Source organism: Sphaerodactylus townsendi, linkage group LG02 (assembly GCF_021028975.2).
Source record: "Sphaerodactylus townsendi isolate TG3544 linkage group LG02, MPM_Stown_v2.3, whole genome shotgun sequence".
Lineage (NCBI taxonomy): Eukaryota > Metazoa > Chordata > Lepidosauria > Squamata > Sphaerodactylidae > Sphaerodactylus > Sphaerodactylus townsendi.
The window spans coordinates 103,392,706-103,419,516 of NC_059426.1; the positions used below are offsets into that span (position 1 = coordinate 103,392,706).

Below are 26,811 nucleotides of genomic sequence, written 5' to 3' on the forward strand. Positions count from 1 at the left end.
TGTGAATTTTGAAAAAGAAAGCTTCCCTCCAAAAGCTACTTACTTATATGGAGTTTTCCTGAGTGAAACAGGATGCTTTGAACGCATGTTCTGCCTCCAGAGGGTAATCCTTTCATGTGAGGTCAATCCAAGGAATACAACCTTAGAAGAACAAAAAGGGAAAATGACATTTGAAGGCCAATTCAATACCTGTGTTGAAAGAAATGTGCCAACTTAAATGTCATACGTAGCCAAGTCAATTTCTCCCCATGCATTTTAAACAAGCTATAAATACAATCATTTGTTTATGTTTTTAAATGGGTGACTAGTACAATGAAAAACTGGGAAAGAGGCAACACTAACAATGACTCTTGAGCCTTGTCGCTGATCACATTTAAATCTTGCAACCTTCAAGTAGCTCACAACAACTTTCCCCTCCTCCATTCTGTCACAGGTTAGGTAGTTTAGACTGAGAGAAGAGTCTATTCTTTACTCACAAAAGTAAAAAGGAAACTTATCAGTACATCTTGGTCAACCATTAATAATCAAGTCAGAGATGCAATCCTGGAAGCAACCTGACCTCTTAGTTCCTCCTAATCCTGACCAAGGTACATAGTAGCAGGGACCTTTCACAGCACCATCATGTTATTGAACAGAGAACATCAAAACCAAGGACTAGATCATCACTGAGTTAATTCCTGTTCTGTTTGACTTTTATATTACATCAAACCAAGGACCAAATGATCACTGTCTTTGGTTTGATGCAATATAAAAGTCAAACAGAACATCCCCTCATATATCCTAAGACATACTTCACTAAGCTTTGGAATGTGGTGACGATGTACTCCTATCCAATTGCTATGCAGGACTCACCTCCAGCCAAGCCATGAGTGATACTTGGCTGGAAATGAGTCCTGAGTGGCAACTGGCCACAACAGACTTTACATGCAGGATCTGGTGCACTCTCCCCCACTGCTCCTATCCCACCTGAAAGGACTGGGACAGGACAGGCAGGGGTTGGGGAGCAATCTTTCATGCTGGGCTGCTCAATCAAGCTTGAAGGATAGAGTCTGCTCTCCCCCAACTGTCCAGTGTGGTGTAGTGGTTAAGAGCCAGTGGATTCTAATCTGGAGAACCAGGTTTGATTCCCCACGCCTCCACCTGCCAGAAGCTTATCTGGTGAACCAGACGTGTTTCCACACTCCTATATTCCTGCTGGGTGATCTTGGGCTAGTGAGCCACACTTCTTCAGAACTCTTTCAGCCCCACCTACCTCACAAGGTGTCTGTTGTGGGGAAAGGCAGGGAAAGGAGCTTGTAAGAAATGTGGGATATAAATCCAAACTACTACTCCTCCTCTTCCTCCTCTCCTTCTTCTTCCTGTCCCATCCATTTCACACTGGGGCAGGAGAGAAGGGGGCAATCTTCCATGCTCGGCTGTTCAGATCGGCATTTACGGTCAGCTCCACTCTCCCTCCCCCACCAGTGAGGGGAGTGATCTTCTATGCCAGGATGCGTACCAGTCCCCTGACCACCCTCCACATCTCCCCCAAAAGAACAAGCAGGGCCCAGCAGGACAACAATGGCAAGGCACCCTCCTGTCTGGCCCAGCAGCAGCCTGGCCAATCCCCCTCTGGCCCATCCCTGTGGGCCTTGGAAAGTGAGGTGGAGGAAGGAGAGCCTGATCCAAGGTGCTGAATTGAGCGCGCTCAGTCCAGCATGCAGCATGTTCCCTTTTTATTTTAGAGGACGTGTCTTTGAAATTTCACAGACTTGATGTGAATATCAGCATGGATTCTCAGATCGAGCCTGTGAAGCTTCGAAGACATGTCCTCTAAACTAAAAAAAGGGAACCTATATATTTGCCTTACTGCTGCGCCTGCCAACAACAGCTGTTTACAGCCTGCTGTATTGTTTACGACAGCGGGCTTTATTGTTAGTCTCCACATAATTGACATCATTATCACAGATTATATAACTGTATAGTTGACAATCAACATAAAGTAACTCATATGTCTGATAAATCAAGACCAAACAAGTCTTTTGAACACCAACCACTAAAAATAACAACCAAGACTAAATATATTCCAAATCTTCTTTCTTAACTTCATCTATTAAATAACTTTGGTTCCAGAGTTCTACAAAGGAGATCCTATAATCTTTAGAGCAATGTTTCCTCTACCACATATTTACAAGTTATCAGGTTGTCCAACAGCATGATATATCAACCTTTTTATCCCTGGGCTCCTTCCACACATGCTAATGATATTCTGGCAGCAGTAATTAATCATTCACTTTTAGCTGTAAGAGAGAACTCACGTGTACTTATACTTTACTACAACACATGATTTATCCAAATGTCCTTCATGGTAGTATGGATGCCTGCTGCTGGATTTCAGCAGCTGAGATCTAATTCCAATCTTGGACCAAATACATTCCTGGTTTTTTGCACACTGCCCTTAATCAGGCCCAACAAATACAGGTGGAAGCTAGAACAGAAGGCTATAAACTCTACTGTCACATTCTTAATTCCAACTAAACTCTTGACTAAATGACATTTAGCAATTCATCAAGTAGACTTTCAACATCTTCAGTATTTGCTTCATGAGTGAAAAGTGCCACAAAAGTAGATATTTATGCAACCAAACTACCTCTCTCCACTTAAGGTAGTATTTTTATAAAAGGCTTAGTGTTCCCAAGTCAGCTAATTCCAGAGGTCATAGAAGATTTAGTATAGAATAATGATGTGCAGCTGAGCTACAGGACAGTTTTCAGTTCAGCACTAATCATACCAGTGGGCAGGATAAATTATTCATCCCATACATTTAGATACTAACATCAGTTCTGTTTTTCTCTCACGCCTTTCCATTAGAATCTTAATGCTTTTTCAACAACAAACATTGCTATAAATCAGAATTAAACTGACAACCTAGCCTTCAGGGGCCAGTTATTTGCAAGAGTTCAGACAAAAGTTTGTAGAGCTTCAATAAAAACAATATCCTACATTTAGTAATGTTCTATTAAAAAATAAACATGTGAAGGATAACATCAATGTTGGGGCCTTAAAGTAGCTAAGCACTTCTCATTACTTCCTGAGCTGAACAAACTGTGCAGAACGACTGTGTTGCACAGATATATTAGCGTAAGAACCTCCTCATTACTGGCTTTAGTTCTACTGGCATTACTGCCCATTACTGGAATGATGGCAACAGTTTGGCTCTTACACCGATGCCAAGACCACACTGATAAATTCTCTAAGTTTCTATAGGAAACCATAATGTTTTCAATCCTCAAATGTCATCTAAATAACCTTCGGATTTGTAGAGATTCTCCTCAGCAGTATATATTGATTCAAACTATGGATTAGATAGGTATGAGATTTTGGTTCAATTCAGAAATGTTACACATAGGCAACACAAAAGTAGGTTGCTGAGAAGCAATCAAGAAGTGCAACGCTTTTACGCAATACTCATTAAAAAAATCAAAATAATACCTGATAAAGCTGAAGGGCTAACAGCAGTGAAGCCCATGAAGTATGAAAGGATACAAGTGTAAAAATATATGATACCCATGGAGAACAAGATATTATCTGTGTGAAGGAAATCCATGCTCCATCTTTCTGGTACGTTACTGTGCAGTGTTCTGACCAGTCTGAGAGAAGAAACTATTATTATTATTTTAAATATAGGTTTGATTATTGCAATATAGCTTCCATCATGTGAGAGGAGACATACAAATAAGTATTTTTAGCTTTGGTTTTGATTTGTCATGCACTTCAAGTCAATTCAAAATTAGATTTTTTCACTTGTATTTTGTGGTATTATTCCCCCCTCCAAATTAAAAAACAATAAAACAAATATGCATTCTCTCATACAATTACCTAGGAATAACCAATCGAAAAACATGAATTGCAACTTTGAAATTACCAAGTCTGTCCAATACTGTATTGGCAATGACATTCATTCGTTATTAATTTTATGAAACACCAAATCTTTACGACTGTAAACATTTCTGTAGGAAAATAAAGCACTAGAAATTTTTTTACCCCATATCTCTGTTTGCAAAAACTGGCCCTAATCAAAAGTCATTCATTCCACTGCTTCTTATGTGAAGTCACTTTTTGCACCAGTAACAATACAGTTCCCATGCTGATTATTTCATTACTGTTGTGATTGTTCATATCCCAAGCCTATGTCTCCAATTTTCTATCATTTTCACTGCAGCATGAGTCTGTATGTCAGTTTGGATTAAATGCTACACACAGAATGCTAAGGATCAACATACTGCTGTTTCTAGCAAACTACGTAGAGAAATAAGAGTCAGGCATACATACATAAAACTGTTCCATATAAAGCCCAGATATTCACCATTGTCAGGAAAAGGAGAAACAGGACAAAATAACGATGGTTGCCAACACCTAGAGTTAAAAAGGTGAAATGGTTACATCCCATTCACAAAGACACTTATCAGCCACCCAGACCTCTAAACAGCAAACTAATTGAAGAGAGCTCTCTTTCTTTCTCCTACACATATGAAAAGCTGAGCAAGATTCTGCCCTGTTAGTGTTTGCCAAAACACCCCAGCAGTATTACCAGGATTTAAATTAACAGTGCTACAGTTGAAAATAATCATGGATTAGCATAAGTTGGGTATCTGAAAACTATATTCAATAAAACTTCAAGTTCCAGTTCTTCAAGTTTTAAATATCTTTAACAAGATCTTTAAAACATCCAAACTGAAGCTATTGTACTCTTATTTTGTGGGATGTAGAGTTCATCAGGACACAATTCTCTGTGAAGCTGGTCAGCAACTCTTCATGCTGCACTTCACCACTAGAGGCATGCTATAAAATTAAGGACATTTGTCCTCAGAAGCATTCTCAGTACCAGAACACAAAACAACACAGAGTGTCTGTTGTATTCAAATAAACTCACCTATACATTGCCCAATCCAAATACAATGCTGGTCGTATCTAGCTACACATGAATTGCAACTGTGGCAATGCATGGATCGCAAAGGTTTTTTCACCTGATAAAGGGAGCCAAAAAAAGAATTAAAATATGGTCCATTCAAAAGATACATATTATCTGTTCAGATAATATGTACAGCATATATATAGCATGTGATCATATGTAACATATATATAACATGTTATCAGAATATATTATCATGTTTAGACCACAAACTGAACATGAGTAAACAGTGTGATACGACAGCCAAGCAAGCCAATGCAATTCTGGGCTGCATCAATCGGAGTATAGTGTCAAGATCGAGGGATGTAATAGTACCACTCTATTCTGCATTGGTTAGACCTCACCTGGAATACTATGTCCAGTTCTGGGCACCACAATTCAAGAAGGATATTGAAAAGCTTGAATGGGTCCAGAGGAGGGCAACCAAAATGGTAAAAGGTTTGAATTCCATGCCCTATGAAGAACAGCTTAGGAGCTAGGTATGTTTAGTCTGGAGAAGAGAAGGTTAAGGGGTGACACGATTGTCATGTTTAAATATTTGAAGAAATGTCATGTTGAAGAGGAAACAAGCTTGTTTTCTGCTGCTCCAGAGTCTAGGATCAGGAGTAATGGATTCAAGGTACAGGAAAAGAGATCCACCTAAACATTAGGAAGAACTTCCTCATGGTAAGGCTTTTCAACAGTGGAATACATTGCCTCAGAGTGTGACGGATCTCCTTCTTCGGAGGTTTTTAAACAGAGGCTGGATGGCTATCTGTCAGGAGTGCTTTGACTGTGTATTCCTGTATAGCAGAGGGTTGGACTTGATGGCCCTTGTGGTTTCTTCCAACTTTATGATTCTATCTGTTGCTTAAATTTATCTGTTGGGTACCCATTATAAACTGCATTTGCAACATAAACAAAAAACTTATTTACCACTATGAACCACCATCCCATCTTCAGTCAGCCAAGGGACAAAGCAGATAATTTTGATCCTTTTCCATCTGTTTTCAGGCCTGGTTAGTGTACTACAATGATCTTGGAGGTCTTGGTGGATGGCCTGTGCTAGAAGTTTATTTTATTTTATTAAATTTATATTACACCCCCCCCCCCCTTGTATGAAGCGAAAGGTCCTTGTTGATTCTCCTGGAGCTTTTGGCGGCTTTTAACACTAATCATCATGGCATCTTTCTGGACTGGGAAGCACTATTCTGTAGTAGTCGTGGTCCTACCTGGAAGATAGTTTTCAGAAGGTGGTGAAGGACTACCACTCAGGCCGTGGCCTCTGGGGTCTCACAAGATTTCACCTAATCCCTCTTGCTTGTTAACATTTACAAGAAGCCACTAGGATACATTATTTGAAAATCTGGGCTAAGTTGTCACCAGTATGTAGATACTCAGCTCTATCTTGTGCTTTGAGTGAATCCTAAGAAGGATATGGAAATGATGAATCACAGTTTTGGAATGAGGGCTAATAAACTGAATGTTGACAAAAAGAGGTCTTTATCTTTATTAACCTTTAATAGGCATAGGGGTGCTATTGGTGGGCAAAGGATAGACACAGGAACTGAGGTGTCTCTTGTTCGGTATCAGGTTACACTCCTTCAAAAGAAGCAGATTCACAGCTTGTGGGTGCTGCTGGACCCAGGCCTCTTGTTGGAAAAGCAGTTTGCCTGGAGCACCTTTCACCAGCTATGGCCGAGCATATTTTAGTGCCTACTCCTATATGATTCTACCTGACTACTACAATCATCTTCAGAGGTCCTGCTTCAGTGGCCTCCATCATCTGAGCCCAGATGGATGGCAACCCAAGAAAGGGCCTTCTCAATCTTGGCACCAGAACTAAGGAGTTCTCTCCCCAGGGAGAGTCATATGTCCTCCTTGATCGTTGTCTTCTACTAGCAGGTAAAGGATTTTCCATTTGGCTCGGCATTCCCTCTCTGACCCTCCTACCAATCTGTAGGGTTTAATTTTTAACTGTTATACACCCACACACTTTGGGAGCCCTAACTGGGTGTAAAGGCAGCATAAAATTGTTTTGAATAGATAAATATGTCAAACTAGCTTTAAGGAAACAGAATTGCCAATCTGTAATAGTTCTCCATGCAACCACGCATTCTGTCCACTTTTCCTGCTGCTACAGAATGACCAGTTCTTCAATTTTAGTTGCAGTGGCAGTCAGGGAGCAACTGAACAGGACCATCCCTCATCAACTTGTACCCAGCACACGTTGCTAATAAGCTGGTGAGCTAGCAACAGAATCGGGTCAAGAGTACCTGCCCAGCTTCAAGGAAGCTCCTGTATTCAGGCTTGCACATATGCCTGTGAAAATGAGCAAGGACAGAAACATAAAGAAACAACCCATCCTCACTTACAAGACAAGAGGTGCAAAATGTTCTGAAATCCAAGGAGCCGGATTCTGCAAGGGTAATAATGTTCTGAAAGAAAGATGATGTTTTGCAATCATTGTTACACCTTACACCTACAGGACTGCAAACAATCATAACATTTTATAGGCCAAGGATTCTTGGCATCATCATAACATCATGAGCTCACTTGTCATCTTTCCTTTGAAAGAGAGCAGCAATGAATAAAATAAGGTGGGGTTTTCACTAGTTTCCCAATATTCTAAATAGGTCACATCTAATTGCATTTGATTACTGTAAGAGTCTACAAAATAGGCCTATGCGCAGGACACTAGCTGCTCGTTGGCTCCAGGCAGAGAAAGCATCATGAGATCAAAGATTTCTGATTAGTAAGGATGTGCAGTTCTTCAAAACATATCTTTACTCCTCTTGCTCTTAGCATTTCCCACTCTTCCTCTGTTGTTATATATATCATAGTGATGAAGACCCTCCTGTACCCTTACTGTTTTACCTGATATCTTCTTTAGACTTAACTCTGCAGGCAATGCCGATTAGCTGTTTACTAAACATGGCTTTTCTTTTCATACATACAAGGCACACAGACAATTGGCAAATAAAGGTGGTATCCTAAGAGAGGCAACAAGAAGCTCAAAGAATGCAAAACCAAACTACTATATCAAAAACAGAGGTGTATTGTATGCTGCAACTTGAAAACACCACCTGATTCCACAATATGAGAAAATGTAACTAGCATATAATTATGAGCAATATTCAACATATTATCAATGGATATATGAATACACATAAAAATGGACAACAATGAATATGCAAATATAGGGTATACTAAAACTACATGACAAACAGATGGATTGTCAGCCTATGTCCATTTTGAGTGAATATTCATAAGATCATTTCTGTACTGTCTTGTTTATTCAGATCATTGATAATTTCATTTTAAACAGCCCAGGTGAGATACCTTTTTCAGCTCTTTGCTTTGAACTAGTGGCTATTTAGAACTGAATAAACAGGGTAAAACAGAAATAGCCTGATCGAGGTCTATTCAAAACAGGATGGAAATCTGTTGTTTGTTTTAGCTCCTTTTGGACGTATTCACACATTTATACTGACCATTTTTCCTGTGTATTCATATATATCGATAATGAAACATGGAATATTGTTCATAAATGTATGCTGATTACACTTCTTTCATATTGTGGGTTCAGGTTGCATTTTCAATTTGCAGTTTACAATACACTCCTACTTCTGATATACCTGCATGTACTCTCTTTTTGCTTCCTTCAACAGAGGATGTCTCTAAACCCTCTAGCTCAGGGATGGCCAAACTTGCTTAATGTAGGAGAATAAACTTCAGATGTTTGAGAAACACAAGATATGAATAAACATTTCACACATCTTTTATCGTTATATGCACTTTTTGTGACAAACCTTTCATATAAATATGAAGAAATAAACATAAGTAATAATAATTATTAATGTATGTAATTTTTTATTAACATTAAATGTGAGAATCATTCTAAAAAGAAAGCTAAGGTTAGTCTGTTACTACCGATATAAACAGGATTCTTGCTACAATCATTGAAAGAAGTGGATTCTAATCCACAAAAATCCAGTCATCTAACTCTAGCTTTGGAATTCGAAGTACAAAGCAAACCAGGATACAATTTTAAGTGCCCATTTCCTGGCTCAGATGACTCCTTTAAGTCAAAGACTTTTGGGGGAATTAAAAAACCCCCAAGGCTACCTCTGCCTATTTAAATACAGAATGTTGTCATGGAAGTGCCAGATTTCCACTCAGAAAAATGAATTTGGATACTATTTATTATTATAGTGCCTCCCCCACTATAAATTGTGGATTTCATCCTCCACATAACAATTTTTTCCTAAATAATAACAAGAGATGTGCTAAAGTGAACCAACCCAAGTGTTAAGCCATTTTAAGACCTATTGACTTCCATGGGAGCTTGATAGAATATGATTTCCTTAATTAACCTGAACAAAAATGTCCCTCTGTCAAAAAGCTTGAACATGGGGATTGAATGTCAATGACAGCTGTGTCAGTTAAAAGGAAGGGGTGGGAGAATGAGATAAAATTACCCATTTAAGTCCCTGAGAACACAGATAACCTTGGAAGGGGTATTTGTGTGGGGTTGAGTACACAAGCTGAAATGGACTGTGATGTTAAGCAGCCATACAGCAGGCTGAGCTGCAGCCTCTGTGTTGCGGGAAAACCTATTTCTATTTACATTTATTACCCACCCTTTACCATAGTCTGACAGTCTCTACAGCCAGCAGAGCTAGTGCAGGCTCAGCCAATGTCTGCACTTAGCTATCACGTGCTGCCTCTGAAAAAATGCTACCTGAATGCTTCCTGCTGTGCACATCCCTGTCTCTGGCCATGTTAACCATGCTTTGCTGGGAGCCTTGAGCACTTCTGACAGTGACTCCTGTGCTTAGGCTACTGCTGCCCCTTTCGGCCTCCCTGCCCTGTAAGCAAAGTGCAGCAGCACATCCAGAGGCAAGGACTTGCCCAGTGGGAGTGGGAGTAGAGACCTGCTCTACCTCCAACCTCCATGGCCACAAGAAGCACAATATGCGGCAAAGAGCTACATGTAGTTCACGAGCAGCAGCTTGGCCATCCTGCTCTACCTTGACCTTACTATGTAACAGACACAAGGCACAAATCCTAATTTTCTTGTACTGGTGACTATATTCCATGCTAAACTCTCAATCTCTTCCCCAGGTTTTGGTAACAAAACAAACAAATATTTAATGATATTTTTAATTATTAAGATGAAATTATCACCACTATCCTCAGAATTTGCTGTTTGGTCACATTAACCTTCCCCTAAGACAAATGAAAATTATGGGGGAAACATGGCAGATATCCTTGTTGAACCAAAATACCTTTTTTCTTTCTTCTTCTGTAGTCTTAATGTATCCAGGATCAGTTTGGAACATTTTGTAGAAATAATAGAGAAGCCATACCATGCCAAAAAAGAAAGGAAACTGAGAAACTGCGCCTGAAAAATGTGACCTCGTTAAGGAACAATATTTTATATTCACGTATTGCTGCAATTTAGCATTTATTTAAAAAAGGTGCATGCTTTTCCTCTATAGAAAAAAACACAAAATCAACCTAAACAAATATTTTTTTAAAAATCATGCCAAATAAAACAAGTCAACAAAATAAATAAAGGTTGATAAAGACAAGGTGAGCCAATAAATATAAGCTGATGCATAAAGGCACAAAAGACATGTAGGCCCTTTCCGCATGGACCATATATGGCGCCCTGGGGACGGCAAAAACGCCATCCCCAGGGAGCCGTTTGCATAGGCGGCGCTGCCATGAAAACGCATAGCTGGCTACCTGGCTCCCCTCCACCACCTCCCCCCAGAGCTGGCCCGAACGGGCACAGCCGGGGAACACGCGAAGTTTTCTCCGTCCCCACACTCACCTGCATTAGGTCCTGTGTCGCTCTACTGGACTGCTGAGATGCTCCCTCGCTGTCCTCCAACCCCTGGAGGTCGGAGGGCAGCGTCAAGGCATGGTCTAGGAGTCTGCCCAGCAGGGCAACGCACTTGGACCCGATGGGAGGTGAGTGGGGGGGGCCAGGAGAAGAGAGAAGCTGACTCCCGTGCGGAGCTGCCTCTCCCGCGCCGGCCTCTGTGGGGGCCGCTTGCATGCTCCGGTGCGAAGGGCCCCCACCCCTCCACCGGCAGAATTCCTGCCGGTGCAGGGGCGCCCTTTCCGCAGTGTGGAAAGGGCCGTAGAACAGTTAAGCTGTTCTGTGCAATTGAGGCCCCCCACCTCCTAATAGCAGCCTAATCAGGGGAACCCGGGCTGCAGTTTATTTCTCTAACTTTACCACCATTGTGCCTCAGGATGGGATGGAGGTCAGACCTATAGTAACAGCAAGGGACACACTTCTAAGCAGCTTGTCCTCTTTATCAGTCCTCACTTACTGAGTCAGACTGCACTCCAATATCACCCTGAGATTTAATTCAATCAACCATGGTGTCTATGTTGCAACTTATGAGAGTGATATGTTTACCACAAAATGTACCACAAAAATGTCATAGCAGACCTGCATACCTCTTTAACAATTCTTAGTTAAAATAGCAATTACTTCATGGCAATTTAAGAAGCACCGAACTGTTTCTAACAGTTAAACACTTTTAACTAGTAATTTGATCATGAAGGCAAATCCTCTTCTTCCATCAATACATACGCTATGTAGTTATGCTATATGTGATAAAGAGTTAGGCAAAAGTTGAAGTTCATGGGCTAGTAAAAATTTTTAACAGGCTACCTGCCAATATTATTGAAAATATCACCAACTGACAGAATTTGACCTTTAACCAGAGGTCTCAGTAACAGCAGTTATTGGTGCTTTTGTTCTAGTGCAGGGGTCTGCAACCTGCGGCTCTCCAGATGTTCATGGACTACAATTCCCATCAGCCCCTGGTGGCAGGGGCTGATGAGAATTCTAGTCCATGAACATCTGGAGAGCTACAGGTTGCAGACCCCTGTCCTAGTAGAACCATTTTTGTCTAAGCATAGTACTTTATGGTCATTCATGCCCTGTTCAGCTCTAGTAGGGAAGAAAAGGTTCCATAATAGGAGCTTTTCCTTCCATTTACTCCATAGCTCTGTGTAGCCACCTAAAAATCGGAAAGGAAAGGGTGAAAACTCAAATGGATTCCATTTGTGGAAATTGCATTTTTGCAAAAGGTCCCAACTGATGGTTTAATGCCTGAAACACAGGTCTACATTGACATCATTTAAAATACATTTTGTGAATGAAGCCCCAGTCAGGCAGCAATAGCATCAAATATGTTTCTTGGGAGCAAGGCTAATTTATTTGTACAATTCTAATTGGAATTTACTCCAACAATACACAATCATTAATTCAGATAACTGTATTAATGAGTTCTCATTAGCTACCAAGCAAAAAGAAAATGCTGATTCAAGCATGAAGTAATTATCACTGCAATATTTTTTAGCACTGGAATAGATTAAAGTTGGCTTAGAATAGTACTTTCAAATGTCTCCACTGTTATTTTTTAAAGAAATGAATTACAATCTAAACAACAAAGCTGTTTGTGTAGTAACATGCAAGATATAAAGCAGCAAATACAACTCTTGTATGTCAGACTCACACAAATTCACGCAATATAAACTATGCAGTAAACAAGCGGTTCTGTGCCAAATTCAGAGATGAGAACACATCTCTTCTAGGAGGGCCATACAGAAATGTTGCCTGTAAACAAAGCATTCATGTCGATAAGAACAAGACCTGTGTTTAATCAATGATAGTCATCACACAAAAGGATATCAGGTAGGAACCAGATGAAACAGGTCACAGATATCCAGAACATGGAGCCAAACAAAAATGCTACTGGAAAATATTTCAGTTTGTTGAATCCTACAAACTGCCTGAAATGGAAGTTTGAAAGACATTGCAATCAAAACAATCATTTAAGGAAACCATTTGCTGGGGTTATTGTGTTCTATTCATAAAGTATGGTTGAGGGCAGAATTCAAAAAACAATGAAACTGATTCACATGTTTTCTTATATAACAACCACTTCAATGTTGGAAAATACAGGAAACACTACATGATACTTATAACAATTCTACACTTATGTAATTCAGTTTAGATGAATGCTAATTGGTGATTGGCTTTAGTTTCCCAAATTATGTGCACAAATGGATCTGCATAGTATATTAATGTGCAAAACCTCCAAACATTACAAACTGTAGGAAAGTGTCTTCCATGGGAAACACCCCCTGCCCTGGGAATGACTTGGTTATCGCTGAAATTAAGAGTATATGTTAAATGTGATCAGTATTAATAGAAATTTATTTATTTATTTATTTATGATATTTATAGTCTGGTTTTTTCACTGGGACACAAAGTGAGTCAATACAATTGATGGATGAGACATTCAATAAACAATGAAATAGGATTAGGATTATAGAACCAATCCGAAGTCTAAAAATAGAAGCAAAGAATAATTATTCACATGACATATTAAATTATGTAAAATTCCATAGTAGGATCTTAGTTTCATCAAGCTGTACACAATAGTATAGATAACAGTCCCTAATCATTTTCTAAGTAATTTTGTGAATCATTTGACACAGTGCAAGTTTATTGCCTGCATAGAGATACCCTTGAATAATTCAGTTTTGCAAAGTTTGTGGAAAGCCATGGGAGTGGGAACCTTCCTGACCCCTTCAGGCAGGCTGTTCCACAAGGTGAAGCCACAACAGAGAAAGCATGTGTGTGGCCAGTAGTTCATTATATCCATTTGCAGGTTGGCACCTGCAGAAAACCCTACTCTGATGAAGCTGTCTTGGGGGAGCATAGCGGGAGAGGGAGTCTTGCAGATTGAGGGTCCAAGGCCATTATAGGCTTTGTATATTTATTTTATTTTATATTTGTATTTATATCCCGCCCTCCCAGAGCCTGATAACTGATGGGCAGCCAGTGAAGTGCCTACAGGATTTATTTGGACTGTTTTAATCCTCCAATGCTGTATAGAACACCAGTAATTCCAGTAGTAACCACCTTCTCCAACACAGGCCCAACATAATTAAGAAAGGTAACTCTACATACCTTGCAAATAGGGAGATGATAACACATATGAAGAGCAGCAAGCTTCCTTTCAAAAGCCAAGAATCAGAATTTAACTCAACTACATATCCTATAGCCCATGTCACTATCAATGCCATCACCAGCAAAAGCAAGAACTAAGAAAGAAAAGAAAAGAAATGTTTCATTGGAATGTGCTGTGGAAAAACCAAGAAAGGAGAGAGAAAGTATCAGCTGTGATTGTTTAATGGCACAATCTGGTACAATCTTGCCTATTCATCTCAAAGCAGGGCCAACCTATAAGCAGCAGCAGCTTCCACCCAGCAATGATTCTACAGTTAAAGATCTATAGCCACAGATATGGCTGTCTTGCTTAAATAAGCACGTGAAAGCCTTCAATCCTTGTTGTTTCTTTTGTTTTGCTGCTGTTTGATAAGACCAAGATTTAGCCTTGAAGAAGATTCCTGTTGCCCCCAACAGTTATTCAGAAGACGGCAGTTTGTAACAGTCAGACTTATTTATTTAGAACATTTTTTATGCCACCTGCATAGGGAAACCAGTCCAAAACGCCTTACAAAATATATATATAAACACACAATTTATATATACGCACACACACACATATTAATATATACATATATCTATATACACATATATTAATATACATATTAATATATACATACATATATACACATATACATACCGTGTTTCCCCGAATATAAGACAGTGTCTTATATTAAATTTTGCTCCCAAAGATGCACTATGTCTTATTTTCAGGGGATGTCTTATTTTTTCTGTGTTCTGTTCGTCGGGCATACTTCCAAACAAAAACTTTGCTATGTCTTACTTTCAGGGGATGCCTTATATTTTGCACTTCAGCAAAACCTCTACTATGTCTTACTTTTTGGGGATGTCTTATATTCGGGGAAACAGGGTACACACACACACACACATATACATATATCCATATATCCATACACATATATATAGTTAATTAAAACCCAGCATTAAAAACCCTGTCACAGCATAAAACATAAATAGAAAGCTTAAATAGAACAACAGTTTTCAGTCTAAAAACACACTATAAAATGTTAAAAGATTAATCCTTAATTACAAAATGTGGATAAACAGAAACATTTTGTCCCCGCCACCTCAAAGTGAGCCAGTGAGGGTGCCACATCAGCCTCAAGGGGAGGGCCACTCCATAGGGAAAGTGCCACTGTTGAAAAAGCCCTGCCTCTTGTTGATACCTGCCTCTTACCTCTGATGGTGGGGGCACAGTCAGGAGGCCTTAAGAGGAAAATCTCAACAGGTGGGCTGGACACTATGGGGGGAAATGGTTCTTCAAGGAGAGCTTTAGGGCTTTAAAAGTAAGAACCAGCACTTGGAATTGGGCCCAGGCATGGATGGACAGGCAGTGCAGATTTCCCAGCATTCGAATTACACAAATATTGCCCCTGAAAAAAGCCTGGCTGTCACACTCCAACTACTTGAAGTTTCTGGACAGTCTTCAAAGGCATTTTATATAGTCCTCTCATAGATCTGGGTCCCTGTGCCACTGATTACATGCTGCTTTCCCTTTCTTTGAACTCCAGGAATAGCCTGCAGGCTCAGAGAAGCATTCCTCCAACACTAAGGCCTGGGGCATGCTGCAAATTTTCCTATCCACCTATATTTCCTAAGCATCCTGTTGGCCCAGGATTGGGCCTCGTGGAATTAGACGGAAAAGGCAGGCTAATGGATGTAGAGGAAGGAGGGCCTTGAGAAGGATAATACAAGGCTATGTTAAGCAGAGACAGTGTTCTCCTAGGAACTGGGCAGCAGAGAAGCTGTTTTCTGTAAACCAGGAGCCTTCACCCAAGTAAATGTCACTGACCCTGAAAGGACCAGATATGGATGCACAACTGTGGACTAGCTAGCCATGTTGGAGACCTTACTGTTTTTTTTGTTAGCTTCTTCAAATGTCAGTTTTGCCTTGCTTATCAGGAGCCCAGTATTTACCTTCTAGCCATTTACAATTATTTTATCTATCTGTTGATTGCTTCATTTTAATAAGCCAGCTGTTTCACCTTGCTTGAGTCCTCATGCCTCAAGTTTGATCTTATGCTTATCAATGCCCAATCAACTGAAGGATGTTGCTCTGACAGATGAAGGAAGGGTAGTGCTCTAGACCCACTCTACTTGGGACCTCTTAGATCAGAGTGGTAGCAGCCAAGAAGGCCCTTGCCTGCTCCAGAACTCTTGGAGGCAGGTAGAAGAGGGAATGTGTGGAGGTTGGCTTCTTGGAGGGGATACCCCATTGTTGAAAAACCTGACTCAAAGCCTCCATTTCCATGGCAAGAGTGCATTACAACAATCTATCCTGGGTGTATTCAGAGAAGGCATTACACTTGTCAAATCAAGCTTTTTGAGGAATGGCTGTACCTGGTATATCAACCAAAGCTGACTAAATGCACTATGTGCCATAAAGGAGACTCAGCCATAAGTCAGAATCCAGCAGCATCCCCAAACTATGAACCTGCTCCTTGGGGGGGGGAAGTGGGGGGCAAACACCAACCCTTTCAAGGACATGCTGACTCCTCAGTCCTCAAGCAGCTTTGTCATTGACTAATAATACCTCAGTCTTGCCTGGCCAGAGCTTCAGTTTATTGGTCCTCATGTATCCCATAACTTTGTCTAGGCACATTTTCAGGTCTTCCACAGATCAACCTGATTAAACTATTAAGAAGAAATGGAGCTAAGTGTCATCCATGCATTGGTAGCACCTTATTCCAAATGTTGTGATGATCTTTCCCAGTGGTTTCGTGTAGACATTAAACATCATGGGGGACAGGATGGAATCCTGTGGGATTCCATAGCGCAAATGTCATGGAGCTAAGCAGTTCTCTCCTAGCCAGTACTTTTTGGCTTCAGTTGAGTAAAAGCAGAACCACCAAAGAAAGGTATCCCCTACTCCCAGCCTAGCCTACTAGGAGAAGAGACAGATTATCTAGACTCATTTCAGGCCTGGGTTTGCACAGAAATAGCCTTGATCACCTGGACTGATGATCTTCATCAGGAAAATGATGGAAAGATGCATCCAAGACCACTTGAAGCAGCATAGGTACCACTTACTCAAGCACCTCGCATGAAAAAAGAAATGTTTGCTACCAGGTGGCAGTGGAATTCAGGGGGGGTTTCTTCAAGAGAGGTCTTTCAGCTATGCCATTCAAGTCACTTGGAAGTTCACTCTCCCACAATATAAGGTGTTCATTATTTTTGGATCCACTTAACTATCCCAGCCTGGCACAATACTAACAGCTATGGATCAAGTCCATTTTCCCCTATATGCGTAGGGAGAAGAAAGTTCTTGGGCAGCCCCATAGTTATTATGGCTGCCCAAAAGTCTTGAACTGCTCCCATCTGGGCAGCCTTAGCATTGGCCTCAAAGGACAAATAACCTCATGATTTTCAGCACCAAATCCAAAACAGCCTCAGTCAGTTCAGGCATGTTAAGCTAACAGAATCCCTGTTGTATCCAGAACCCCTAGCATCAAGTACATGGACTCAGAATGGGAACTCAGCATAGCAAAAATCACAGATGACAGTCATCCCCCCTCTCTGCTCACCAAGCCTGGACCAGTTGGGAGACAGTCATCATTCCCTCTTCATCCACCCAGGCTTTTGCCATGCATACCAAGTCTACCTCCTCATCTACTGTCTAATCCTAGATGAGAGATGTTTTATTTGAACCAACTTGCTTTCTGTAGAAGCATATTCAGGCATTGCAATTGGCCAGCACATTTTTCCAGGGTCTCTTTGGCTAGCAGAAGGATTGGAAGGAGGGGAAGGCATAACCTGGCCCAACGTCCTTCCACAATCCTATTGCTCCCTGCCTATCAATAAAAAAGCTGAACTTTCTCGTTCTGTAACTCCACCATTCATCTGTATCATGCTGGATTCACCCCCAAAATTTCAGTAAATTCTGGTTTTGTTTCCATGCTTCATCTCCATACTGATCTGACAATATCCCTAATTTATATACTTTTTACTTTAAGCTGCATTCTGAAATCTGTTTCATGTATAATACCTCATTTTCCCCCAGTATTCTCTGCAACCTGGAATTCTTCCTGGCTCGCATTCTTCCCTCTTCAGTGATCAGATGAATAATTAAGCGATGTTGAGTTTGATGAGCAAGGTCAAGTGGTGTGTCCCCCTTTAAACAGATACATTAATTATTTTAAAAATGAAGAAAATTAGGAACAGGAAACAGGAAATTAGATGGCTGATTGATTTTAACATCCATTTAACTGCCTAGTCCTATTTTAGTGCAAAACTAGACGGCACAACACAAAAGTCAAGTCATAGGGCGGTTATCAGATCTGAGTCTTGCACACTACTTCGTTCCCTCCCTTTAATTCCTCCCCATTATTTTTTTGAGCAACTGCATACATCTGAAGTAGAAAACTATGGTTTCTGCTGGCCTTCCAAACAAAGCTGGTTTGCAACAAAAAGGAGAGAACCAGAGCATGCAAAGAAAGAGGAAGGGAGCTGGGAGCATGTGAGCAATTGAACCGTTCAGACAATACCAAAGCATGATTTGGCATTATATGTGAACCACACGAATGTTATACAGGCATTGCAAGACTGAAAAAAGTTTACAACTAAAAGATAGGAAAGAGATTACTAGATAATCTTTATGTAAAACAAATTATATTTGGATGAATTTAAGGACTATTATATTATTCGTGGGTTGAATAGTTATATCTTGTATGCACCATGCAGTCAGACCTCCTAGCAAAGTTAAAATAAAACAGCATTATCAAGCAGAAGGATCACACAGAGCAAGATGTTTAAGAATTCTGAAGTATAACAGAATTAATAAAAGCACAGCGAAATCCCTCAACAAGTTATCCTTCCAGCTCAAATTTGTTTAGCTGCTCCATTTAAAATAATATATTTAATTCATGTAGTGGGGTATCTTAAGACATATTTCTTTTAAAATACTAACATTCAGCTACCTCTTCATTACCAAGCAACAGAACAATTGTTACTCCCTTTGGAAATCTTCCTATTGAATTTACTCAGGGATTATTATATCTCCATCCTGTTTTCATCTTTTCAGACATGAAAAGAATGAGAACTTTATGAAGCATTTTGCTGTTGCAATTTCATAAATTAATAATATTGTGAATACTACAAGCTGGAATGCACAGTGTGGTCACTTAGGACTTGGTCATGCTCAGTGGAACTGGATTTTTTTCTTTGACCAACAAAATGCCATGCCATATCAAAACATGCTTTGGAAAGTATTTTGTTCCAAAAACAGTTTGCAATATAACTAGCAACAGGGCTGCTGATTTGAGAAAACCTCCTGGTCCCACAGAACAAGTGTTTGGAGGTTATTTGGATCCTAACCAATGTTTATGCAGCACTTCAAACAGTACTTGTATCACATGCATACTTTCTGTGATCCTTACAACCATATGAAGGAGATTCAGTATCATTTCCACACAGGAAATGAAGTTGGGATAGGGGATTTGCCTCAGGCCACATAGGGAGATTATGGTTTAGTTAAGATTTGAAGCAGGATCTTTCCAGCTCACAACCACTATCCTGCAATAATTCATAAGATCTAGTTGCTAAACAGGTTTCAGAATTCTTGGCTTTCATCTTCACAAGGGGATTAAAATGGTGATAAAGATTAAGGAACTCAGGTACACTCACAATTGACTTCTGTTCTCTGTACAGAGCTCAAGCTCATCTGTGATTTAGGAAAATGGAATAGCAATGTAATATTTGCTGTAGCTATCATTGCTCTTTTGTTTGAAATAAAAATCAAGATTCTTTGACTTTAAGGAGAAAGGATGCAGCTCATGAGCAGTATTTTGTACACTGCCATTCGATTTCATTAGCTATAAGGATCTTCATGACAAAACCAAGCCACACCTTGATATTTTTGATGTCCAAACTAGATCCAGCTTCCAGAAAAAGATCTACAGCACTGACATTTCCTGCTGCAATGGCACAATGCAAGGCGGTGTTCTTTTCTATGTTGTCTACAGCATTCAGAGAAGGATTAAACTTTAATAAAAAACGAGTAGGATCCAGCCTAGAAAGAAGTAAACGTATATATAGAAGTTAGCCAAGACAAGGCAGCTAGCTACAGGAATGTTCCCCTTTACTAAATCATTCTTTTACATCAGATGTGGCAGGCTGATATCTGGGAATATGCTGATCCCATGACAGATCTTCACCATATTCCCTAGTGTCCACCCCAAAAGTCTATTTTGACCACCAAGGAGGTGATGGCAGAGGTTGGAACAAACTACCACGAGGCTGCAGTGCAGAGAGAGAACTGGGTGAAAACACTGGCACCAGAGACTCTGCTAGCTTCAGAGAGTGGAGAATCTCACCCACTTCCCCTTCCTCTCTATGGCTGCACAGCATTTTGCTCTTGAAGATCCCCCATCTTTTCAAGGGCTACTGGAAGAGGAGAAAGGTAATAAAAATGTACCAATGCCAACTGCTTATAGATCCAACCCAATGAATTAGCACTGTGTCCCTAAAATTAATGGGAGCAGCTTATGTTGACAAGAGACCATCTGAGTAAACAAATGTTTAGATGAAAATAAATGTATCTAACACAGGGGGCTGCAACCTGCGGCTCTTCAGATGTTCATGGACTACAAATCCCAATTGGCCATGCTGGCAGGGGCTGATGGGATTTGTAGTCCATGAACATCTGGAGAGCTGCAGGTTGCAGACCCCTGATCTAACATGACTGAACTGGTCAGAATAGAACTGCAAGGTGTGATACTTCCCTAAAGATGATTTGTACTAGCCCACTCTAAAATCAGACCACTATATTGATATATACTATATTGAAATTATTGGATCTGGTTAGCATAGTGCAAGAACAAAACACTTATTAATGGTTGACATATAACATGTAAATAGGCCACAAATATGGTCAGAGATAAATAACAAAAGCAGTATCATCACAGGACTATGTTTTTGATAATCTTTCACATAGTTGAAGTATCTTCAGTGATAAAACAATCAAATTCACAATAATTAAAAATAAGTTGTAATACAACCTCTCCCTTGTTCATAAGAATGTTTTGTAAATTAACTTTGAAACTAACTCTTTGCTAACGAGATACTACATTAGAGAATGAATTCTATGATACACAATATAATTCAAAAGATATTATCAAAGAAGCAAAATTTGTTTTAAAAGGCATGGTTTAACTAAAACGCTTCTGCTAAAACCTTAACGATATTATGTAAATTGTTCTAATGTCCAGGTGACTCTTAAAAAGCCCTAAGGGGATAGGGCCGGATATAAATTTAATAAAATGACACAATAAATAAATAAAACAACATTACTTCATTCAGAGTTAAATATGCTATTTTGATTGAAGAATTTTTAGGAGATAGGAATAACATAACATTCAAGAGCAATAACAGAGTTACAGCAGGAACAAACATACTTTGGATTATCTTATCAGAAAGGTATCGCTCACACAATATCAGTTTCATAAAGTTATACTTATAGGGGCCACATCATACTTTCCACAATAAAATCCTACCTCAGATAGTTACTGCTTCAATTACCTGTGAATAACTGCATTGGAAATAAACATGTCACTTCTTATTTCTCCTCAAAGGATCTGTTGAGCAGGCATTGCAATACAATAAGATAAGCAGCTTGCTATTTATACTCATACTCACCCAAGTACTTTATGAGCTGCTAGCATAAGAGGGGTCTGTCCATTGTGATCTGTTGTATCTATACTCTGTGTATGAAAAGAACTAAAATTTCAGGAAATGAAGTTAACAGCAATTACTAGAGGTATAACTTGGCACTGCTGTACTGAACTAAATGAATTCCATTAACCATTTATAGTTTCACTCCCAAACAAAAAATAATCTGCAGGGAATGCTAACAGGGCAAATCTGAGCAGATTTACGTCCCCTGAATCTACTGATTCAATCAGTTTTCAAGACAGTTTCTTTCTAATCTAGGCTGTAGTGTAAGACTAGTATTTTTTTAACCAATGCACACCAGGTAACATTACTTTTTACATATCAGCACAAAACACTACGGAAGTCATGAGAAAAATTGTAACTGAATAGCCTACTTTTCATACCTATTAAATTTTATGAAAGATAAAATTTACATCTGAAATGCATTATCAGATATAAGTAGGGTCGTCAGGTCCTCCCTGACCAACAGTGAGGAAGGTGGGTGTGATCTTACCAAGCTTAAAATGAAGCCTAGATCTGAACATCGTCTGCATAAGAATGTCACTTCTGGAAGTGATGTTATCATGTTGACCACAATGAAGGAGACACTGTGGTATTAGGACAAAAACTGTGTGGTAGAAACTGTTTATACCGTATAGTTTTGCCCAAATATCAGAGCATCTCCCCTGTTGTCACCTTGTTGTGACCATCATTTCCACAAGTGACATCATCACGCTGGTGACATCAAGGTCTAGGACTCATTTTAAGCCTGGGAAAATCCCCACCAGCCAGCTGGATGGTGTCCAGGGGGAGGGGGCCCAAATGGTGGGATCCCCTGCCCCTGGTGGCAATCCTAGACATAACATACATGTTCAGGCTTGAAGCAAAACTCAAACTAATAGCACTGATAACAACAGGCGCTTGATTTGCTGCGTACACACAAAAAAGGCCCATGATGAGATTTATAGTTGCTGTACCTGTGAAATTATGAAGTGGGATGTTTACAACAGCACAAACACTAGGACTTCAGTACTATTTGTTCATTCAGTTTTTACCTGAATGATAAAATCTACTCATTCAGTTTTTATCACCCCCCGCACCCCTCCTTCTTCTATTGAGGTCTCAACAGAATACAAGGTTTATCTCTCCCCATTTATTCACAAAACAAGATTAGTCTAAGGCAGGGGTAGGGAACCTTTAACACTCAAAGAGCCATTTGGACCCGTTTTCCACGGGAAAAGAAAACACTTGGAGCCACAAATAATTTTTGACATTTAAAATAAAGATAACACTGTATATATTGGGGTTTTTTAACCTTTTACTTCACTCATTCTGAGAAGACGGCCGCGGGCAATTGGTGCACTTGCCCTTAAACCTGCAGGGCGGGCAAGGATGAAGCCGGCGGCTGGGCCTTCTGTCTGCTGGGAAAGCGCCCACCCCATCCCAATGGGGCGGGCGAGAGGGGAAGCCCACGGCGCGGCCCAGCCGTCCGCGGGCAGTTGGTGCGCCCGCCCTGCTGCCTGCAGGGCAGGCAAGGATGAAGCCGGCAGCTCAGCTTGTGGAGCCGCAGTGTAAGGGCAGAAGAGCCGCATGCGGCTATCGAGCCGCAGGTTCCCTACCCCTGGTCTAAGGAATAGGGATGGCCCAAGGCCACTCAGTACACATTATGGTAAAGTGGGGATTTGAATTTTAGTCTCCTTTATCTAACATTTTAACCACTGCACTATAATTGAGGTATATGGGTACTGTTGCTTTAAGGACAACTCCCAGAGGCTCAGGTCTCATTATGACCATAACTGGAGTCAGAATTACTGAGGCCTAGTTGTGGCCAGTTTAATGAGTTAGTTATCAGTATGTTCCAATAAACACTGTTCACAATAAACACAATAAACACCACTACTGCATCCAGCATTTTCCCCCCTAAAGATATAACAATAATGACAATAAAGTTACATATTGTCACCACACAGATTAAGTCAAAATTAGGGGGAAAAAACATAGAACAACATACTAAAAACATACCTGACCATATGATATGAGGTAAGCTATGATGGGCATGTGCTGAAACAGCACAGCCAAATGCAGACTGCTGTATCCTTCACCATCAATAAGAGCTGGGTCTGCTCCAAATTTTAATAACAATATAACCATAGATAAATGTCCTTGTCTGGAAAAAGACAGAAGCTATTTATTTAAGAAGACTTCTCTATGGAACAAGCTCCATTAGTATTTTTCCCCAAATGTGATGGATTCTAGGCACTGAGTGCACAGTTGTGCTTGTGGATTAGACATTTCCCACCTCCCCCTTCTTCCGCCAATCTGTAGTGCTAGCTGAAATCCAACTCCTTGGGACTGGTGGGTGCTAGAGAACAGTATGGGGGCTGATGCGGGGGAACAGGGTCACAGAAATCTCACATGAAGAATAGGACCCTGGATGTCCCTGCTGTAGCTACACCACCGTTCTACCTTTAGGCAACCATGGCTTGGCAGGCAGCAGACTTTTCTGGGTTGTGTGCTGTAGAGCTGTGTGATGCCTGTCAGACACCATGCTTGCTCTTTTCACTAGTGTTGGTGCTACTTTCATTGGTGGGGTGGGCAAACATGCCAGAGTGGACCTGTGTTGGTTCCAGGAGCTGCTTCAAAACCCACCTCCCCACCCCCTCAGATTAGGCTGTTCATTTCTGATTTTCCCTGAAAGTCAGAAGTTTGAACCCTGAAAGTGGTGAATGCTTGAGGGAGCATTTATTCACCATTTATTAGTATGATCTAGACGTTTGTCTGCTGTTTTAATTCCACCAAAGAGACAGTTGGGTTTCATGAAGATATTTTTTGGTAATGACCCTTCTCAGTAAGTCTTTAAGACTGGCACACACTCATTCAGCTGCTAAGATACTCATTTGTAGCAAAGTCATTTTCAGAAATTCAGAATCTGGTTTTCCTTAACAAACAGCATTAGGACACACTACACCTCATACAGATTAAATATGTATAATTTGGTATTGTTAAATTCCATACCTAATAGCCCAATGAAGTGGAGTTGAATTTAAGTCTCCTCCTAGTTGATCTACTATTGCACCTTTAGAAATAAAGAACCTGCACAACAACAGCAATACAAGTCATTGCATAAGTAAATGACTGATCAATACCAAGAGAAAAAAATCTGCACAAATGCCCAGGCACAGATCAGGTAGATGTATGTCTACGTAAGCAAAAATATCACTGAACGTCTACCTGTTGAACAGTTTAAGGAACAAAATATTCAGTAAGTAATAATACACTTGTATGCCAAACAATTTGGTATACAATTCAGCACTACCTTTATATTCTTATAATTTCAAGAAAAATATTCAAGATTATCTTGAACTGATTGTAGAAACAATAACTCTTAAATAATCTTCTCTTGTGTTTTATAACTGTTGTTGTATTTATATTTTAAGCTGCTTTGAGTGCCATAAGACAGAAAGACAGCTAATACATGTTTTAAATAAATATGTAAACACTGGGTTCTTACTGTGAAATTAATACTCTACTTTTGTTAAGCAAGTTATTCTGAAACACTGTACTTTTAAAAGCTTTCTATTTTCAATTGCAAGATTAGAAAAGGTACACACAGATGAACAGTTATAAAATGATATTGCTTTGGCACAGACTTATAAGTACAGACTTATACGCACTTCTGAAATTAAACAGTACATTCTGACAGATTCTCTTTAAAACTATGAGCACATAAACAACCTATATTATGCCCAATTCATTTATTAACAGCAGGAGTCCCCAGTGATATTGCCTGTGGACGCTATGGCACCCACCGACACCTTTTCTGGCACCCACCAGCTATTTTTAGGAAGTGGGTGGGGCCAGGTAGGGCTTTTACCCAACAAGGATTGACTTTTGGAGATCTGAGTAATTCTTGGTGTTTTTAAATTGTTGTTGTTGTTGTTGTTGTTGTTGTTGTGGTTGTGGTGGTGGTTGTTGTTGTTGTTGTAATATACCGCCCTCCCCCAGAGGGCTCAGGGCGGTGCACAACAAATTAACAGATAGAGCACAATTTAAACAGATCAAACAACCATAAATAATATAGGCTCTATGCACATTAAAATACTAAACCCCATTAAAAACAGCCAATTATGCTGGTCACTGACTGTGCCAATTATGCTGGTCACTGACTGTGACAATATATAATGACTGGCTGTGTACATTTTTTTAATGTTGCATTGGCAACAGCTGACACCACAGCACAAGAATCTACTCTGTGTTACTGAAGTTAAGCTGTGGCAATCATTTTGTGGCTGTCTCCCCCTCCTACAGAAGCCATTTTGTGGCCTCCATTTTGTTTCTGTGCCCACCATGCCATGTCAGAATTTCAAATGTGCCCACCAGCTCAAAAAGGTTGGGGAACCTTGTTTTACAGGCACAAGCTCTTACAATCTCACTCACATACCAACTTACTTTGCAAGTTCCAATCGATTATTGATTGCTGCCCAGTGAAGAAGAGTTATGTTTTCTTTGTCTGGTTGTCTTACATCATATCCTGCTTCTATCAATTCCTGACACCTTTCCAAAAGTCCATATCTAAAAGAACAGGAAAAAAAGAATCTAATTTATTTTTTACTGCTAATTGTTGTGAAGTATATTTGAATGGCACAATGAAAGAAAATATACCTTTTCCCAGATAATTAACTTATGAGACACTGACTGCGACACTTCATTTCCTAACTTTATGTGGACAATATAAAAAGGATTTGGAATCAAAAAAGGATTTTGCCATATCCAGATCATTTTTGATGTTAGGAGTTGAGGTTGCCATAAAAGCAAAATGACGCTGGAAGTTTCTGTCAAGCACAACCATACCTCCTCAGTTATAATCCAAATGTACCAAAACTGGAGGTTACATTAAAAGAACAAAACCTTGCTGTCTGCTGAGTTATTTTAGCTGTTCTTGCAAAAGTTACTATCCATTTAGAAGGGATAAAATCAGGGGCATAACGAGGCAGCCCTGGGCAAACTGTAGCCCTGGGCAAAACCTGAGTTGGATGCCCCCCCCCCCCCCAGGGGCGGCCACTCCACCACAACCAAATTTTTTTTTGCATCAGGACATTGGTGCCTGCAGGGGGTGCATTTTTAGACATATCAGCACCAAAGTTTCAGCATATCATCAGGAGAC

The 26,811-nt window shown here is 40.1% G+C and overlaps 1 protein-coding gene across 6 annotated transcripts in view; it reads right to left on the reverse strand.

Moving 5' to 3' along the window:
• The window catches only part of ZDHHC13 (zinc finger DHHC-type palmitoyltransferase 13), a 35,568-nt gene that overhangs the window by 1,603 nt on the left and 7,154 nt on the right, over nt 1-26,811 (reverse strand). For 4 of the 6 annotated variants that reach the window (XM_048484304.1, XM_048484305.1, XM_048484302.1 and 1 more), the window contains exons 3-16: nt 26,097-26,219; nt 24,663-24,740; nt 23,670-23,814; nt 21,633-21,697; nt 19,845-20,007; nt 17,986-18,111; nt 13,941-14,074; nt 12,654-12,754; nt 10,222-10,346; nt 7,306-7,368; nt 4,913-5,006; nt 4,312-4,395; nt 3,472-3,629; nt 44-141 (exon numbers count right to left, since the gene is read on the reverse strand). In XM_048484304.1, the coding sequence (XP_048340261.1) occupies nt 44-141; nt 3,472-3,629; nt 4,312-4,395; nt 4,913-5,006; nt 7,306-7,368; nt 10,222-10,346; nt 12,654-12,754; nt 13,941-14,074; nt 17,986-18,111; nt 19,845-20,007; nt 21,633-21,697; nt 23,670-23,814; nt 24,663-24,740; nt 26,097-26,219 (1,557 nt within the window). Of the gene's footprint in view, nt 1-43; nt 142-3,471; nt 3,630-4,311; nt 4,396-4,912; nt 5,007-7,305; nt 7,369-10,221; nt 10,347-12,653; nt 12,755-13,940; nt 14,075-17,985; nt 18,112-19,844; nt 20,008-21,632; nt 21,698-23,669; nt 23,815-24,662; nt 24,741-26,096; nt 26,220-26,811 lie in introns of those variants that run through there. The other 2 variants (XM_048484306.1, XM_048484307.1) reach the window with 2 other exon arrangements.